The sequence below is a fragment of the Mauremys reevesii genome, linkage group 7, assembly GCF_016161935.1.
Source record: "Mauremys reevesii isolate NIE-2019 linkage group 7, ASM1616193v1, whole genome shotgun sequence".
Lineage (NCBI taxonomy): Eukaryota > Metazoa > Chordata > Testudines > Geoemydidae > Mauremys > Mauremys reevesii.
Window position 1 is genome coordinate 115,466,600 of NC_052629.1, and position 20,646 is coordinate 115,487,245.

General features: G+C 40.6%; 1 protein-coding gene across 5 annotated transcripts in view; it reads left to right on the forward strand.

The window, feature by feature from the left end:
* The window catches only part of SHQ1 (SHQ1, H/ACA ribonucleoprotein assembly factor), a 106,859-nt gene that overhangs the window by 36,317 nt on the left and 49,896 nt on the right, over positions 1-20,646 (forward strand). For all 5 annotated transcript variants that reach the window (XR_005583217.1, XM_039483045.1, XM_039483044.1 and 2 more), the window contains exons 8-9: positions 14,762-14,916; positions 16,807-16,860. Coding sequence is in view for 4 of the 5 variants with exons in the window: in XM_039483045.1 (XP_039338979.1) it covers positions 14,762-14,916; positions 16,807-16,860 (209 nt within the window). In the remaining variant the exon portion in view is untranslated. The remainder of the gene's footprint in view (positions 1-14,761; positions 14,917-16,806; positions 16,861-20,646) is intronic.

A 20,646-nucleotide genomic window follows, 5' to 3' on the forward strand; every position in this document is an offset into this window, starting at 1 on the left:
CAGTCCATGCTGATCAGCACTCCATGCTGGGCAAACAGGAAATGAAATTCAAAAGTTTGCGGGGCTTTTCCTGTCTACCTGGCCAGTGCATCTGACTCCAGATTGCTGTCCAGAGCAGTAACAATGGTGCACTGTGGGATAGCTCCTGGAGGCCAATACCGTCGAATTGCAGCCACACTAACCCTATTCTGAAATGGCAATACCGATTTGAGCGCTAGTCCCCTTGTCGGGGAGGAGTACAGATATCAATATTAAGAGCCCTTTATATCGATATAAAGGGCTTGGTTGTGTGGACAGGTGCAGGGTTAATTCGGTTTAATGCTGCTAAATTCGGTATAAACCCGTAGTGTAGACCAGGCCCTAGACTCACTCTTTCTTACTTCTTAACAAGACAAGTAGATCTCAGTTCTGCCAGATAGTTAAACATGTGCCTAACTTTAGGCATGAGAATAGTCCAATTGAAATCAATGGGATTATTCCCATGCTTAAAATTAAGCATGTGCTTGAATACCTTGCTGAATCAGGCCCATTCCTAAGCAAAAATGCTTTCTTGTTACAAGGCTGCAGAAACAAGAACTCCTTAGCAGAGTTTCAGAGAGCAATTTTGAAAACCCCTGTTCTCCACTTCTTTATACTCTCTGCAACCTGCCTTCTTCTGTCGCATTTCTGACACTATCACTAGGACAAATTAGCTGAAGTAGCACCGCTGTATGGCCTGGTCTATGCTACAGAGTTAGGTTGACACAAGGCAGCTTACATTGACCTGACAGTGTAAGCGTCTACACTAAAATATTGCTCCCACCGATGTAACTTGCCCGCTACGCTGACGTAATAACTCTACCTCTGCGAGACGTGGAGCACTTAAGTCAATGTAGTTAGGTCGAGCTCTTCTTATAACCCTGGTATCTGGCTGTTAAAAATCAGCAGACAGCTGTTTCACCTTCACCCTCCACCCTGGCAGAAACTTCTCCCCCTTTGCTTCAGAGATATTATAAAGTGCACAGCAGGCAGCTATAACCAGAGCTGCCCCTAAGATACGGCAAACTGGGGCAACTGCCTGGGGCCCTGCGCTTCCTGAGGAGGCGGGCGGGGAGGTGAGGCGTAGGGGGCGGGAGGAATGAGGAGGAGAGAGGAGCCGCCCCTGTAGCAACCTCCCCCTCCCCGCAGCGCCTCCTGCCTGCTGGTGGGCCCCACAAATCAGTGCCTCCACCTCCCTCCCAGAGCCTACTGCCAAACAGCTGTTTTGCTGTGTCTGGAGCAAGGGCACAGTGCGCTTTGGGGAGAGGGAAGAACTGGAAGGGGGCGGGGCCAAGAAGAGGCAAGTGGGAAGGGGAGGTGGGGGCAGGGCCTGGGGGAGCACCTCCGGGCAGATAGAAACTTGGCGCCTATGTCCTGGGCCCCATAGCCCCTAGGAACGGCCCTGGCTATAACCAGTGGGATATTTTTTTTCACTGAGGTCTAATCTTGTGAGTAGACAGCACCAGAGACCTTTCAAGCAGCCAAAGCCACATTAAACTGTCATTTTGTACCCACTGTGATTGAAGTGCTCCTAGCTGCTGTTGAGGTGGCCAGTGTATGGCTTCATGAGCCATGGGAGTAAGGGTATGCTGGGTCTCCCAGCATCACTATAGGCATTTCAATATCGCCAGTGGTAATTATCTGATCTGGAAAGAAAGTCCCTGTTTACAGCTTTCTGAAAAGGCCTGTGTTCTTAAAGATGTGTGCGTCATGCATCTTCCCTGACCATCCCATGCTGATGTCAGTAAAACGTGCCCTGTGATCCACCAGCACTTGCAGTACCATAGAAAAGTAGCCCTTTCTGTTGATGTACTCTGTGGCAAGGAGGTCCGGTGCCAGAATAGGGATATGTGTGCCATCTATCGTCCTACCTCAGTTCCTGAACCCCATTGCTGCAAAACCATCCGCTATGTTCTGCATATTGCCCTGAGTCAAACTCCTTCATAGCTGGATGTGATTAATGGCCCTGCACACTTGCATCACAGCAACCCCTCCCCCCCAGTGTTAGCAATCTGGTGTTGGCAGCTTCCACACAGCGATCTCCACTCACCTTCCACAGCCAGTGCAGCTCTCGTTTTGGTGTTGCTGTGTCGGAGGGCTGGGGTGAGCTCCGGACACAGTTCCAGGAATGTGGCCTTGTGCATCCGAAAGTTCTGTAGCCACTGCTTGTCATCCCATACCCGCATAACGATGAGGTCCCACCTGTCAGTGCTTGTTTCTTGGGCCCAGAACTAGCGCCTCATTGTTTGCAGCTGCTCTTTGACTGCCAACAACAACCTTTAATTGTTTCTTTTCATGGTGCACAGCAAGCCAGCCTGCAAAGAATCGTCCTATTCCTTGTGGCTCTTCTTGTGGCTCTGGAAATGCTGCAGGATCAGGCATGTTGTGTTCACAACGCTCATCGCAATAGTGCAGAGCAGTGTAGGATCCATGCTTCTTGCAGAGATGGCAGACACGCGGGTTTGCAGAGCATTTGAAAAGAGGTGTGCAACATTCTGGGATGCAGATAAAATTATGGGATGGAGAAAACTGCATCATGGGACATTGAAACCATATTCCCAGTTACCCCGTGTGACTCTTTTGCTCCTGTGAGGCATTGCAAATCCTTCCCAAAACACCCTGTGCTAAATAATAGTGAGTTGCACAGTGGAATAGCTACCCACGGTGTACTGCTCTCTGCATTGATGCAAGCACTGCTAGTTGGAGATGCACACTGCTGAAACAAGGAGCATAATGTGGACATGCAAAAGTGATTTAATGACTGCGGCAGCTCTACGTCGATGTAACTTAGGCTGACTTAATTTTGTAGTGTAGACTTGCCCTATGTCTCATCACTACTCCCCTTGCTCAGCCTCCCTCCCGCCTGTGTTTGTGGATAACCTGTGCGCTCAAGGATTCAGCAGTACTGGAAGGAACTTGCCAGCTGGCTGGCCAATGGCAGGACATTGCTAGGAGAATGGATGAAAACGGACATAATTGAAATGTATATTGCGTTTGTAAAAAAGAAGAGCTTTTAATGAACAAAGGGTTGTAAAATGCTGTGTAAGCTAGTAGAAGTTCATGGGAAAATGACAAAGTCAGTATATTTAATTTACTTTCCTATTGAAAATATTGAACTAAAAAGCAGCTGAATTATTGTTACTGCCTTTACTAATTTGTCTTGAGGATTTTTTTAATCATAAATAGTTTCTTAGAACAAAACATTTGATTACTTTTGTTTTCGACTGGGAGGAGTAAGTACAAATACAGATATCTTTTTGCATGGTATTACAATTAGCGGAATATTTTATTTATTTGATTACTGCTCTTTCTTTCTTTCTTGCTTATTTTCCCTTGTTTTGTTTTTTACCTCTTCAGTTCTCTGTCTCATTACCAGATTTTTTTTGGATCAGCTAGTCTTATTAGCATTTAATGCCTTTAGCTGTTTTCTATTCTTACCTTGAATCTACTTTTAATTAACCTTTTCTGGCTCTTTCTCCAGCTTTTATGCACACTGTATTTTTTGTCTTCTTCTAATTTGCTGTTTCATTGTCCTAAGTGTTTTTTTTTCTTTTTTAGTCCCTTATATTTTTATTGTTTGTTGGAATCATTACATCTCCAGTTCATTGTTTTCTTCCTGATTTTTCTTCTCAGCCTGAATGGCAGTCATCAGGCTATTAAAATTACCGAAAAACTGCTTTTGCTGCACAATGCCTGGGATGCCAGTGGAAACATTAGAAATTAGACTTCATCTTCATTGTGTTTGTGGCAAAAGTATCATTTCAGGGATAGGCACCTTTTTTCTTAAATGGACAGCCTCAGATTTTTGTTCATGCTTACAGTGTCTAAGGCAGGGGTCAGCAACCCTTGAGAAGTGCTGTGCCGAGTCTTCATTTATTCACTCTAAGGTCTCGCGTGCCAGTAATACATTTTAATGTTTTTAGAAGGTCTCTTTCTATAAGTCTATAATATATAACTAAACTGTTGTTGTGTGTTAAGTAAATAAGGTTTTTAAAATGTTTAAGAAGCTTCATTTAAAATTAAATTAAAATGCAGAGCCCCTCGGACTGGTGGCCAGGACCCAGGCAGCGTGAGTGCCACTGAAAATCAGCTTGCGTGCCGCCTTCGGCACCTGTGCCATAGGTTGCCTACCCCTGGTCTAAGGCAAGTCAATAATCCTCCTCCCCTCCCCCCCGCCCCCAAAAAAGCCTAACTAATTACATAGCTGTTCCCATGAGGGAAAAACTTTTGAAAGGCTCGTTCTTGCTGCTAAGGTTCACATTAGAGTCTTGTTTCTACAGATTCCAGATGAAATGCTTTACATTTTGTAGCAGTCACATTCAGCTTAGTTAAAAGTTCATTTTTACTCTATTTCAAAATGCTGAACAGTAAAACTCCTTTTTAGGCAATACAGAAGTCTTCAAAGACTCAGGCTGAGACATGTATTTAATATAGCATTTACATGCTCCAGGGATCACTTGTTTTATTTACAGTAATCCATCATGCTTACCAGTGACCAGTCTGATTTTTTTTTTAAAGAACAGCAACAATTTTTCTTTTTAAAGACTGAACCTTTCCATAAGCTGTAAATTTCCAAATAAATACAGCTCGTCAGGGGCGGCTCTACCTTTTTGGCCGCCCCAAGCAGTCATGCGCGGGAGGCGCCCTGGAGCCGCGGGAGCAGCGGACCTCCCGTGGGCATGACTGCAGAGGGTCCGCTGGTCGTGCGCCTCGGCTGGACCTCCCGCAGCTGCGGACGGTTCGCAGGTCCGGCGGCTCTGCTTGAGCTGCCGCAGGCATGCCTCCGGGAGGTCCACTGGAGCCGCGGGACCAGCGAACCGTCCGCAGTCATGCCTGCGGCAGGTCCGGTCCTCCCGGGGCTCCCGTGGACCTCCCGCAGGCATGACTGCGGCAGGTCCGCTGGCCCGATCTGCCGTCCCCCTGGGAAAGGGCCGCCCCACGCGCGTGCTTGCCGCGCTGGGGTCTGGAGCCGGCCCTGCAGCTCGTTCACCTGCACATCTACCAATGTGATATATGCCATCACGTGCCAGCAGTGCCCCTCTGCCCTGTACATTGGCCAAACCGAACAGTCTCTGCGCAAAAGAATAAGTAGCCACAAATCAGACATCAAGAATTGTAACATTCAAAAACGAGTAGGAGAGCACCTCAGTCTCCCTGGACACTCAATAACAGACTTAAAAGTTGCCATTCTTCAACAAAAAGTACTTCAAAAACAGACTCCTACAAGAAACTGGAGAACTGGAATTAATTTGCAAACTTGACACCATCAAATTAGGCCTGAATAAAGACTGGGAGTTGGCTGGGTCACTACAAAATAATTTCCCCTCTGTTGATATCTATGCCTTCTTGTCAACTGTTGGGAATGGGCCACATCCACCCTAATTGAATTGGCCTCATTAGCACTGACCTCCCCCACTTGATAAGGCAACTCCCATCTTTTCATGTGCTGTATGTTTATACCTGCTTACTGTATTTTCCACTGCATGCATCGGATGAAGTGGATTATAGCCCATGAAAGCTTATGCCCAAATAAATTTGTTAGTCTCTAAGGTGTCACAAGGTCTCCAAATAAATACAGTTAGTTGGCGTTTCATAGGTTGACAATGTTGTGGCTGTTTTAGTCTTCTGAAGTCTTCCTTGCATTCACTGTACAGGTGACATTAGTGGCACGGATCTGCCCTTCAGCAAATACTTTTTCATATAGTGAAAAAGTATTTATGTACCACCCAAAAATTTACTAGGCTCTTCAATATATATGAAAAGCAAGCTCCTGTCCCCGAAATATTACAGTCTAAAAAGGTGACACAAACATAAAGGAGAATAAAGGATTATATCTTTTTTTTATATATCTTATAGGTAATTACAGGTTTGTTTTTCATGGACCATGGAAAAAATAGTTTTGGGGAGGGCTTGGAGGAAGAGAGAAGTTGAGGTTCAGGGAGGACTTTCCAGGTGTAATGGCCTCATGGGAGAAGGCATGGAAATGCTTGGAGGAGAGAGGACGGCGGGGCGGGGGTGGGAGAGATGGACTTGGTAAGAAACAGGAGAGTGATGAATATTCAGGAATGAGAGGTAGAAGCATTAGCAGAAACTTGAAATTGAGAACAAGGAGTTTGAAATGGATGTGGAGGCATTAAAGGGACTGTAAAGAGGGTAATGTGTTTGGAGCGATGGGCAAGGAAGATGAGCTTGACCACAGCATTTACAGAGGCTGGAGATGAGCAAAGATGTTTAACTCAATGCACTTTGTATTTTTTAGGTTCCCAATATGGTTTGTTGTTGTATATCTGGAGGGCAGAGACTTTCTTATTGTCTGTTGTACAGCATCTAGCACTTGTGGGTCCAGGATCTTGAGTGGAGTGTCTGAACACAATTGAAATCACAATAATAATGCATGTTGCTGTATAATATCATAGAATTTTGAAAACCATAGAAATGTGTTCACTAGTGCTTAAAACCTTGCTAACTTTACCCCATAGACTGTTTTGTAACACCAGCATGGATCACTGGTGTTACTGACACTACAAATATAATAAACACTGTAACATCTCAATGGGAGATAAGTGAAAATTTCATGTCCAAGTTTTACAAAGATAGAATGGAAATGTTTTTAAATTTGTTTATAAAATACAGTGACCAATCCTGCAAGGTGAAGAACAACTCCTGGGGAAGTGTTCAGCACCCACAGAAGCAGGCCTCTAGTTAGGATTATTAACAACACCGTGCATTTATATAGCGCCTTTTATCCAAGAAAGGCGCAATATAAATAAAATATATAAAAGATTTAGGAGCATTAAATAATAAGTGTCACTACCGCTCTGTGAGGTAGGTATTGTACCCATTTTACAGCTGGGTAGACTGACACCAAGAAGGTTAAGCAGTTTGCTCAGTGTCATAAAGTCATTGGCAACACTGGAAATAGAATTTACAGTGAAACGTTCTGACTGTTTGATAATTATTCCCTCCCTTTAAAAGATGTTAAACTATACTGACTCTAATATTAAGAAGCAATTTGAAACATTCATATATGTTCCTGACAATGTGCAGCCACTCTAAAAAAACAAACAAACAAACAAAACAAAAAAAACCCCCACAAAACCAAACCCTGTCTGTACAGACCTATGTCATTGCTGGTTCCAATACATGTTACCATTGGGGAAAGGGTATTTTTTTTAATTAATTCAATTTAAACAACTTTTTTTAAGGAAATGATCAAGTTGCTCTATAATAGGTGCCTGGTAATCTCTTGTAATATTTGTCTTATTCTGAGTTTGCCATGATAACCTTTATTTTTGTTCTGTCTCCTACATTTTGAGCTGTGAAAAATGCTCATGTAGTTAAATTGAGACACATCATTTGGGCACTGACTAATGTATAAAATATTTTAAATCAAGTTTAAAAATTTGTGTATGTGGAACACAGTTGGTGATTATGCTACTTTGCAAGAGGTTAACCTTAAATACTATGAAAATATTGTTAGACAAAACACATTGGTAACATAGAAGCATGCATAGCACACATTTAAAGTGGCAGAAAATGCAGTTATGCATTTATTGTTCTGCTAAACTTAAATTATGCAGAATTTTTTAAAAAGTAGAAAGAGAATATGAATAACTAGATAGGTGTTTTTGTATGTTAATGAGCAGTCTCAGGCCTGGGTAATTTATAATTCAAAGTCCTTGATAAATGGAAAGATCTTTATTTATCAACTAGAAGAAAAATATTTTCTCTGGGGAGAAATTTTATTAAGAACACCTGGCACTTTGTATCAGCTAAATTAATGAATGTCTCACCACTGTACCCTTGGGGAATTGTTGCAAATCTTCTTTGCCAACCTCTAGTGAACTTAAATTTTCTCTGTATATATTAGTTCCAGTTGAATATACTTTATAAGATACACTCTTGTCCCCTTCAAAACATATACCTCTTCATATCCTATCGTTCATGCCCTCTCACTGTTATGACTTGGGGAGCTTGATCACCTTTTTATATAGTTTATGTTGCTCTTCACATAAACAGTAAGAGACGTAGTATTCATTGCACACACACTCTTACTTATGCCTCCTAAAATGCAGTTTTCAGATACAGACTCCAATTAATTTTTGTTAGTGGTAAACATTTTTAAAGTCAGTTTACGTTTGCCACTTGCCATTTGTTACTTTTTTCCACTGAGATAGGTAGTGCAACTATAGGAGTACAGGAATTATTGGGGCAGACCAGAGCTGACCTGTGGTCCATCTAATCCAGTTACCTCTGTATGACAGTGGGCAGTGCCAGATGCTTCTGAGGAATTATTTAGCTTCTCTGACATATCGTTCTCCTTAATAGCTCTCTTATTGCCTGGTAGCAATCTTCTGTAGACTTTCAGACTCTGATATTGTGATACTCTGATTGTACATAGGAATCAGCCAGATCTGCTGCTTCCTGTTCAGAACCCAGGGATTTATCCCAAATGATTTCTCTGATCTCCTTAGAGCATATGCTCAGGAAATAGTCTTGTGCAAAGAGGCCAAATAAATGATCATAATTCTCAGTCCCTTTCCCCTTTGCCCGTTTTCTCATTGAATCACATATCGTATATACATATTCTCTGTGACTCATCATTCTAAACCTTAACGTATACATTTTAGGGGTACATTGAAATATTTGCAAAACAATTCACTTGTTTAGTTTCCATTTAATTAAATACACAACGCTTTACCGAAGAGCTTTGCCGCTAGCAGGGAGATGTCCATGTCTTCTGGAATTTTATGTAATTCACAGTCTCTTTACAGTAGTGAAATATTACTTAATACAGTGTATCTGTTTGTAGACAGGGCTCAGTGTCTCCCAACTGTGTGTTTTTTGGGGAAGATTGATTACTGCTTGAGGATTTTCTGGTTTTAGTTCCCGTATATTGAGTTCATGTTGGCATTGCTTCTCTCTCTTCTTGCTGTAGTTTGATCTGAAAGGTTTCCAGTTGCAATTTTTCTCTCTCCAGCTATATACATCCTGGGCTCCGTTATAAGCTGGAGGGTCTGTCTCCTCCCATCACTGTAGGCTCTGGAACTGCAGATATGCTTTGGGGAGCTGGGTGCACTCCATGGAGGCAGTCATACTCCGACCTTTTCCCTGCAGAGAACAACTCTTCTAATTTGCTTTCTGGTGTATTTGGCATAAGTTTCTTTTTTCATCCTGCCCTTGCTGCTGTTCTGTTTACCTTATGCTTTCCTTTGTTCTATTTCATTTATCCAAAATAAACAGAAAACAACAAACTGTAGCCTTATCATCTTGTTCCCAGCCATATCACTTTGAATCACTTAAAAAATCTAATTTACCAGTGCTTGAAGTGTGAACTTCAGTCAACCAGCAAGCAGCATGTAAATCCTGCAATTGACTATGCTACTGATGCGCTCCTCAGGACAGCCTAGAACCATAAGCCACTGTTTTACCCTTCCACCTTAGCAAGAATGAGCTTTGTTGAAGATTAGACTGTATCAGCTTCCTACCCCACTAGGAATGTCCACCTCATCAGCAAACACCTTGAGACTTTGCCAGTCTTAAACCTTGACTTGCAGGTAGCACTTGGTGAACCCGTTCCTGAGTTCCCCAGAGATTTCGCTCTGCAACTGCCCAGTCTCTCACTGGGCGCTCTCAGAAATTAAGTTTGCTCCCTGAGGAGAGACCGTACACACACCAGCCTGTTAGGCTAGCTGAAGACTTATTGTTTACTTCAATATAACAGCACCGAAATGGTTTATAGTAAAACTAAGAATAAGTTTATTAATAAAGAACACAGGTTTAAGTGATACAAAACAAGAGAAAAAGATACATGTTGCAAACAAAACATTTTTAGAGACTAAAACTTAATTTTAGCAAGTTAAATTTTTTGCCGAAGTGATTTTCTTTCTTACATCAAATTATTAGCATCTCTAACCCTCTAGGCCAGAGGATCCAATGTTCATAGAATCAGAGGGTGCTGTCCCCTTTGTTCCCTAAGTGATAGATAACTAGAATGCCTTTTTTTCACCCCTTATGTTTCCCAAAGTCCATTGGCTCTGCCTACAGAGCCAGGAAGACTTCCTGGGGAGTGTGGACTCTGTCTCCGAATATGGCCACAGTGCTGTTTCCGCTGACACTTATTAGCTTGATTCCTTTGTTTACCTTATATGTAAATGTACTTTCATTGTCCTTTGCCTGTAATCAAGCCAGTCAGACAAGTAAATCCACATTGCTTTGTCTAGGGCAGGCTTGACTTATGCACGGTCTCCAAAACACATTTTAAGAACATATTTCCAACACACATACATAACTCTTTATGCACAACCCATACTTTCGTCATGCAATAATATTCATGACCAACATGTCACCAGCTTTCATAAAAGACCTTACTCAATACACTTTTGTAGTATAATAATCTTGTATATAATCAGTTGATTCAGTTGCTTATTCTTTGGGGTTCAGACCCTCTGGTCTCCCCCTGTGTGTCTGGACCCTGATTGTCACAGATATACTTAACCAAAGACTTGAAAAGATAAGATTTATTATTTGCCCTTAGGATACATCCGCAGTTTGTGGCAGACTGCAGCAGCGAGCGTCCGAGTCCAGGACCATAGACTAGGACTTGGGTTACCATGCTAACAATAGCTGTGTAGATGTTGGAGCTCAGGCTCTGAATCCTAAGGAGGGAGTGGGTTTGCAGCTTGGGCTGGAGCTTGTACTCCATCTTCACAGCTGTTGTAAGCATAGTAGCTCAGGCCTGTTGACCAAGGTTCTGAGACTTAGCCTTAGATTCCCTCTTTTACGCTTTCATCTTTTCCGTCTTCCATTTTGACATAGTTTGTGCTCTTTTATGTTGGCCTCAATAGAGTGGAATTTCCATTTATGCATAATTTTGCAATAGATCTCAGAATAGCTTCTTACTGAGTTTTCTCTATTGGAAGCTAGTTGAAATTTGAAAGTGACTTGTTTTTTTCCAATTTGATGTGACTGTAAGTGTGGAGACCCTGATGCAACAGCTTCTGTTATCACATTAGGGCCCACCCTAGCGTAGCAAAATGTAAATGTATTCATGTTATGTTCTTTCAGAAATCAATTTATTTCAAATGTATTAAAACATTGCACATGTGGGCTTATAGATAAGTTAGTGTAAATGAACCAGTAATTCACTGAAAAAGTCAATAAAAGTTTATAAGATGATCTCTTTGTAAGTTTTGGAATCTAGATATAAGGAATAGATGCTAAATCATTCTGTACTGATGGAGAATGAGGGTTGAATTACCATCATTCTTGCTAAATTATAATTTCTCACTAAACCATGGCAACAGAAAGAGATCAACTTTCTCAAGATATGACACAAGCTTGAATTTCTGGGAATTTAGAAATAAGCTGGCTTCATTCCTAAGAAATGTTTAGTTCACAAAGAAGTTTGCTAAGCACTAAAAATCAAAGCATGTAATGCTCATGAAGCAGATAGAGACATCGAAGATTTTCAAAAAGAATCATGTACAATTTTTTTTCCATTTGCAGTCTAATGCTTTTAGAGAGTGTGTGTATATGTGTGTGCTGGAGCCTTTGGTGTCCATTACGTTTGTAATGTTTTATGGTATGTTTGGATAAACCTTGTGCCAAGCTCCTGGGATAAAGGAGGCTACATGTCTTATGGAGAAGACTGTTTGTAACCATGAGAATGTGGATTGTATAAAAACTGTGAGCGATATTCTAGTGTAAACACACATTTCCTGGATTTACTGGATTTGTTGGAGGAATGTGACATGGTTGTGTTAAAGAGAAGGGGTTTATGCATAAAAGAGAAATTTGTTTACGCAGTGTAACTATGAGAAATACTCTAATAATTCTAAGGAAATGAACTTAATGTTTTCTAGATTAGGTAACTGAAACGCTAAACATTGCCACACCACCACCAGCACCACCACTCGAACACTGACCTAAAGTTTCTAGATAGTCTTAATGAAAATGTTTAGATCAGGTTCCTTGGCTTCTTAATTTGACTTACAAGAGATTCCTTGTTGATGTAGCCTGAGGTTTGCACAAGGATCATTTCTGGTCAGTCATTTATCTCTTCAGTAGTTTAAGGATAATTTCAGAGTCTTTTTGCATTGCATTTAAGCAGTGATCAGAAATATTATAGCACACTATCTTTGGGTTCCTTTAAAAAACAAGTCTTGTGAGAGCAGAAATTAGCAGACAATTTTCACTTGTGTTATTTTATATGTGGACTAATTTTCTATGTGTACACTAGAGATTGTGCCACTACAGTCAATTTTGGATTCAGATAGATTTTCCAAGAAAAAATTTCTAACAGCAAAAATCTTTTACTGATATGATGAATGGCTAACATAATATATCAAGTACTAAATTATATTGGGTTTCATTTATCTGCAGGACCCAGACATGTTGTTAATATTCTGCTCCCAGCATCTAATCAGAACACATGATTTTTACTCGACACTTGAAGGATGGTAGTAGGGCAGCAAATGCGGTTATTCATACCTGTTCTTGGCCTAAAACTGAACAGTGTATATGTTGTATTTATTCCTATTTATAAAAGTGCCTGTAACAGTGCACTCGTTGCAGAATAATAATTCTACATACAATCAAAACTCAGTTAAAATGATCATAAAAGGACCTCCCAACCCATTGCATAGGCTTCTCCTGCTTCCTGCAACACAGATTAGCTTCTTTTCCTGCATTGTGGAAAAGTATGGGAAAAGTAGCATATATTGAAGATAATCAAATCTGAGTGATGTCAGAGCAAAGGAGGAAGTTGGTTCCAAAATTCCAGACAGCACCTTGCCACCAGAACATTTTTTGTTTAAACCTAATGGCTCTAAGCTTGAGCATCTCAGAAAGTTGCAACTGCAACATTAATACATAAGGAATAACATGACCCCCCAAATAGCTGAGACTGAAACAATTTACCGTAGTTCTTTAGAACTCAAAATCAACAGCTAAAATGGCAGACCATGCAAATCACGGAGTATGAGTGTACTGTATTCCCTACTGATAATATAGTAAGCAGGCAGCCTCTTAGTATGCTTAGTAAGCAGGCAGACTCATTCTCTACCAGCTACAAATTCTGAATGGGTTTAAGATACAGCCTCATGTGAAGCACATTGGTGTAATTCAGCCTTAAACTGTAAAGAGAGAGTTGGCTTTGGTGATGTCTGTATCAGAAAGAAAAGGCCGTGATCTTCTTGACAAGTGCAAGTGATGGAAAGAGAGCTTGGCAGCTGCTGATGCCTGACATCTGAAAGCAGCTGGAGAACAAAAAAGGCACTCAAATTGTGAACCTGAGTCACAGATGGCAGGCTTGCTCCCTCGTTCGAAGGCGCTAATATAATTGTGCTCAGTTTTGGGGTACTTTTCGCAGTATGTAATAACTTCAGTTTTCCTGCAGGCTTACTGTTACTTAACTCCAATAATTCAGTCTTACCTCAGTTTAGTCTCTACCACCTAGCCTTATCTAATTCCAATCTCCGTGGGCTCTGGTTCTGGGTGAATTTTTCAGTTGTCCAGTGATCTCCAGTGATTTGAAGAGTGAGCAGGGTATTGACAGCATGCTGAAGGCAGGTATACCATGCCTCCCCAGTAAACCCTCCTCACAGCCCCCATAGTGAACAGGAAGAGATAAAATAGAACCCTGTGCCAGCAAATCCTCTGCTCAGAAGGGCAATTGCCCAGTCCTCTCCTCTGGATAATGTAAAAAAGAAAGGAGAATAGCTGTTCTAGAGCCAATCCCATCTGTTCCCGTGAAGGTCTGCAGACCCGTTGAGAGCACCAGTATCAAAAGCAGCTGACAGAAAAATATTAGTATGAACACGGGGGGTGACAGGCTGAATGAATGGCGAAATGGACTTCAGTGGGGACAGGATTTCGCTCTTGATCTTCATTCAACACTGGGAGGAGATTGTCAGCCAATACAACCAGCATAGCTCCTAAACCTTATCCAGGTCTAAAATCAAACTTGACTGGGTTCAGAGTGACAGAATTACTCTTATTTTCGTTCTTTCTCTTATCATTTCTTTATCCTGCCACTGCTCTGGGAATGCTAATATCTAGTTTCCTTGGTAAGAACTGCAGAAATGTTCAGTCACTGTCTTTGGCTCTGATTTTGCATAGAGCGCTGTACAGGATACCCCTGCAACCTCACTGAGCCCTGGTATTTTCAGAAGCGTTCTAACATGGGTCTGCCTAAACAGTAAGGGTATGGCTACACTGGCGAGTTGCATGATTGGGGCATTGGCAATTCTAAGAGCCTATGCACTTGCCTACATGGGGAGAAAGCCCACAAAGTATCTGGTGTGCACAAGTTATGCCACACTAACTCCCTGTGTGGGCACTTTAGTGTGCACTGACAGAGCCTTTGTGCTCATTAGCTTAATGCCTTTTGGAAGTGTATTAAGTTAAACCACCTGAGGGCACTCTTAGTGCACAGTAAGGGTGTCCACAGAGGGAGTTAGTGTGGAGTAGCTACTATTGTACTTTAAATTCACACCCTGGCTTACTGCACACTAACTTCCCCGTGTAGGTAAGCCCTAAGTCGAGTTAATAAGTGTTCAATAAAAGATTGATAATAATCAAAGTAAGAATGATTTAAGCTTTTTCTCTGAGATGTGCAGTGTTTTAAATATGTGATTGGTAACCAGTTTGCTTTCATGGGTTTGTGGAAGAAATATACCTCTTCGTAAAAGGAACCTTTTGGTTTTTAATTTGTAATCTGTTGTCCTTTTACATTTTTTAGTCTCCTTGTCAGAAGAAGAGAAAGAGCAGCTGAGAAAATTCACAAATAAATCTTACCTGCTAGATAAAAGAACCCGTCATCAAGTGTATTTCAGTTTAATTGATATCCTTCTGGCATACTGCTATGAAATGTGCATTACTGAAGGAGACAAAAATGTAAGTATTTTTTTTCCTTAATGAAACTTTAGAAGTGTCTCAGCTGCCTGTCTACAAGACATTGTATTGTCCCCCACAAGGCAGGGCTTTTAAAGTGGACTTTGTTCCAGTATTTAAAAAGTGAGGATTGAAATGTTAAATTTCTAGATTAGCCTGTTGGACAGCATCTTAGAATTGGTATAATTCCAAATGAATTTTATGCTGGTGCTACAGGTCTGAAATATCCCACAGCTGTGGGAGCAAAAAGGAAAGAGGGTGTGGTGCCGAAGATATAAAAACAAATGAATCACTTCAGGTTATTTCATAGGTCACTGCTATGCTACGACTTGATTATCCAGATAGGGACTAAATCAAAGAACAGCTGTTTTAATACTGGTTTTTTAATTTTTTTTTCTGGGTAGTTTTATAATAGTTAGAATTGTTTGTAACAACAGTGTTTGGTTATGTAAAATGTCATTGGTGGGCGTTTAGGATGAAGGACAGGGTTCTGGAGTTCCACAGAAGCTGCTATGTTGAATTGCTTCTGTTCAGGGAATTCCATAGCTTTGAAGCTTTAAAACTGTGTTTTGTTTTTAAATGCCTCTTAGAGCACAGGTATTAGTTATGGGAAACAGTCAGTAAACTAAATCAAAACTTTTGAAACCTTCAAAGTGGCCACAGAAAACTTTGGCCCCAATTCTGAGTACTCCCTTTCCCCTAGCTCACCACTGGTTGTGGGGAGGGAGAAAGGTTGCTTTCAACTACCTTTGCACCTCTGGTATTCTAGGCTTGCCCTTCCCCTGCGTAAGAGTAACCATAAGTCTCCCCTTACTTACGTTCTGTTTCCCATAGCCTCTGGTGGGCCATAGGAAACAGAACAGCCAGAGCACTGTGCTCTTCAGCTATGTTCTCCTCCCTTCCCCAAAACATCCTTTGTGCCGCCCCCGCCCCCCCCCCCCCCCCCATGGCACAGATTGAGAGAGCGGGGACAGCATAGAGCTGTACTTTGGCCAGGAAGGTGCCCTGGAGGCCGGTGTTGATATTCTCTGAGAGCTGTTCCTTCCCATTTTTTTTGCTACCAGAGTGGAACAGATAAACAATCCTGCTCTCCTGATTGGAGTGAATCTTTAAGGATAGACATTAGTATTGTGTGCAGAACTTTGCAGGTCTGTACAGCTCAATGGTATAATAATAATACTTATTACTAATATAGCACTTGATATTTTCAGTGTGCTGTACAAACACACATAACTTTATCTTTACAATAGCCCTGTTAGGTAAGGGAATAAATATTGTTATGCTAATTTTTTTAAATGGGGAAACGGAGACATGCAGAAGTTAAATGATTTGTCCAAGGTCACAAATCAAATCTGCATCAGAGCTAGGATTATAATTCAGGAATTCATGGCTCCTAGCCATTCTCATTCCACTAGAGCATACTACCTTACAAATCCCATGAATCTGCTACACTTTAAAAAGAACAACACTGTACATGCACTGCTGGATTTAGATCACCCTTTGGAAGCCAAAAACCTTGAACAGTTTTCAGGAAGAAGAGGCATTTCAATTTGAGCTGTGTTGATTCATTGGGCAGACATTCAAGGTGCTGTTGCTTGGAGGAAAGTGTATTTATTGAGAGAGAATTCCACTAAAATGCAGTTTTTCTCTGATTGCTGTTGTGTTTCAAAAGGCTTTATGCATAAGCTAGATATTCCCAGTCATTTAAATACACACGTTACTATTTCATATTAATAAATATTTTTAACCTTTGCAATTTTAAATATTTAAATTACTACTGGCAGAATATTATTTGAAAATAGTTTGCGAGCAATTTTGAATGTTGAATTAAATAATATTTGTTTTATTCTATTTCTCTTCCCTCTCCTCCCCCCCCCCCAAAAAAAAAATCAGGTAGAGTCATCATGGAATATCAGGAAACTGAGTGCAACTTTGTGCTGGCTTGAGGTAAGGTGAATTTCAAGAACTCTAGTGTTGGTGGGTTAAAATACCATTATTACTGTATGTTATGTTCTGCTCATTCATAACTATAGATGTATTGAATGTTTCAAATTTCCTTTTGCTGTATGTAGTTATTTTAATTAATTACATGTTGTAATTTCCAAAACTGACTACAGAATTATTTAAAATGAATATTTTAGGAAGTGCAATATACATTTGCAGGCTCAGCTTATTGTAAGTGAGATATTTTTGGACTACACAGATATCTGGTAAAGTTTTGATATCATTGTCACCACTGTGGAGCAAACTGTAATATCCATTCAGTGGAACAGAAAGAGAAAGTGAAGCAGTATAGAGAAAGTGAAACAAATACTTTGGCAAGATGTCTGAATCTGATAAGTAAGCCAGAACAAGATCAGGTGCTTTCTCTTGCTCTCATGGACTGGACTGACACTCTGAAGAAGCATTAAATATATCTTTCTTACCACATAAATATTTTTCCTTGAATTAATAAAGCTTACTTATCTGGTTGGATGTGATTTGTGGTATGTCAGTGAGGATATTATAGCAAATCTATGGTCTGACTAAACTAGGATTTTCCTACTGTTATGAAAAAATAGTAGTTCGTTTACCAGCTTGATACTGTAATACAGTAAAATATTTGTCAAGTAGGCATATTAAGTGCAACCACATTCATAGCACTAGAAAATAATAGTATAAAACTCCAGCTGTTTGAACAAAAGCCAGAGATAATCTTCCTATTTCACTGGCTGAGAGCAGCATTGGATGGTAAGACAGCAGCTGTCAATCTGAATGTTTGAAAAGTACCTTAAAAATTAACTACAAAAACTGGCAAGTGGCTTTATTTTAATGGGCAATTAGTGTTAGGATTATTCTAATTATCTTTGTCACACTGAGCTCTCAAACACAAGCATATTACCTGTTTGAAGGGATACTGATCATGTATTACTTTAAAACAGTTCTGTAATTCTATCTTCATGTTTCTCTTATTAAATTCTTTGATTTTAAAATGGTTTTAAGACATTAAACTTTATTTCTGTCAAAGAAGGTAATCATGGCATGGGAAAATGGAAGCAAGAACAAATATAATAAAGAGTACACACAAATTGCAGTATTATGCAAATTTGCTTTAATGACTAGAAGTCCCTTTTTAATGAATGACTGATGAACAGTCAAGATAAAAACATATGGATGAGAGGCATTTGTTTTGCTAGAAAATCCTCTCATCCTGAGCACCGGCTGACAGAAAACATAAGATATGTATGTCAAATGTTGTAGTGATACTCAAATACAAAATCATTATGGATCACTAGGTTTGCAAATTACTAAGGGGCAGATTAATAACTTTATTTTATGAAGATGCACATGTATGTCTTTATAAAGTTTTTATATATAACAGAAACATTTAAATATTAAACCAAATAAATGTATACTCTTTAAACAAAGACATGATGGAAGCTAGTGTATTATGTAAAGCGATGCACTATGAAAGGATACTGTCAGAATTGACAGGCCAAGTTATATCTACTTAAAATGTTCATATTTTACTTCACCCTGCTGCCCTGATTCCTAAAAACTGGTTTATGCCAGCAAACAAGGATTATAGCACATTGGGAACTGAAACTGTTCTTCTGAGTGATACTATAATAATAAAACCCATAGTAAGGAGTTTCTCCACAATTGTAAGGGCATAAACCTGATGCTGTGTCCATGCCACTCTTGTGAGCGGGAATCTTGTAAATTTTAATAATCTACCTAAACACAAAAATGAGAAAAGCAGAATGGAGAGGCTCTGTCAAAATACATCTGGGCCTACTAGTTCTGTGAATTTAATTTGCTTCTGTAATATTTTTTATATTGTTAAATTAGTAAATTCTTCAGATTTTGAAGTGTGACTAATTCATACTGTATTTTTATAATCAGTCCCGTGTACTACAATGGGACCAAACTGCAGCAATGCTCAAATTCTGCTCCAGCAACTTCTAAATTCTGAGGCAACAACCTCTAAATTCCATAGCAACACTAATTTATTTCATCATTGTACTATATTCTTCATTTCCCTCTTCCCATCTCCACACAAATACACACAGCTATGGGTCTGATTTTAAAAAACAAAAGAACTACTTCAGGTTAAATGTGTTTAAATATGTTTTACAGTGATTGTTTTTGAGGATGGATTTTTTTCCCTGTACTCTTTTGGAAGCCCATTCGGTGCACTGAAACTCAGCTCTTGCAGTGTTTTCTTGATAGCCCAGCTCAGGACCGCCTTTGCCATGTGTGGGCAGGGACTGTCATTTATTAGGTGTTTGTACAGTGCCTAGCACAATGGGAGGTCTAATCTGGCTATGCTCTTTAGGCACTATGGCAATATACATATTATATAATAATAATAATTTGTATCAGGGAAGGCAGGTACTTGTAGCCTGCTTCAGGCTCTCATCTCCGCAGCTCAATAGGTCTTGACTGCTGCACTGTTTTCCAGGCTTCATAGCCTACACCAGTCTGCACTTTTGGCTTCCTCTTTGGGCTGTAATTGGACTGTAATTCTGGCTCCCCAATCTTCTGCCACCTGGCGTCAAACAACAGTGCAGGGAGTATGCACTGTAATCCAGTTAACTTCCCCTTGTGCGGAAGGATGGGAAGCAAGCAGCAACTGCAGCCTGGTTGCAGACAGAAGACAAAATCTTAGGCTCTTGGCTGCAGCAGAACAGCAAATTTCGTGACAGAAATAGTGAATTTCATGGCATCTTGAAAAATATCCCAAATTCCATAGTTGCAGAATTGCAGAATCCACAGGCCCCTGATTGAATTAACATCTCTCAGAGCTATTGTTTCAGGGTGTCTGCAGACGTGAGCTGTGGATGCTTACATTATGCCCTTGGTTCATGTTCTCAACCATGCTTTTTTTAACTCCTGTGAACCTTAACAGAGCCAGTACAGCCAAGACTGAGTGAACTGAATTCTATTCCATTCTGTGCATCTTTCAGTGGAATTGTTCACTGAGTTTCTGTATAAAGCAGTAGGGTTACCCAGGTGTGACTGAGGGGCTTATCTGCCCTGTGGAACCTTTATTTCTGGTGAAGATAAAGAAGATAGAAAGAACCCAGCTTAATTGTCTGAGCCAAGACTCTGTTGGTAGGGTTGGCAATTTGAAAGAAAAAAAAAGGGCCTAATCTTGCAAACACTTCAAATGATGCACTACTAATGATAGCAAACACTATTCAGTAGTAAGAGTTCGCAGGGATTGGGCCTTCAGTTTTGTAGGTTTTAACATTACCGTGCCGTGTGTGTTACTGTGTAACACTGTAGTTAGGCGCCACTGATGAAGTTATAAATGCAGTGGCAGTCTTGACTTTTCACAATCATAACTTATTGTAATGAAGAGATTTTCTTATGGGCGTGCACTTACCGTACGACGTAGCAATTGGTGCCTCAGACACAGTGAGCAGTAGACTTTACACCCAGGAAATTCAGTTGTCCGGCACCAAGTTGTTAATAACAATGGCCAGGTCTATACTACAGACCTATATTAGAAGAACTACGTTGTTGAGGGGTGTGAAAAATCCACACCCCCGAGCGACATAGTGCTATGTGGTTGGTACAACTATGTCGATGGGAGAGCTGCTCCTGCCAACATAGCTACTGCCTCTCAAGGAGGTGGGTTAACTATGCTGACAGAGGAGTTGTAGCGCTGTACATGAAGACAAGCCCTTAATCTGTTATGCAAACCATGTAGAAGCAGCATGTTTTCATCAATCTGCAAACGATGTT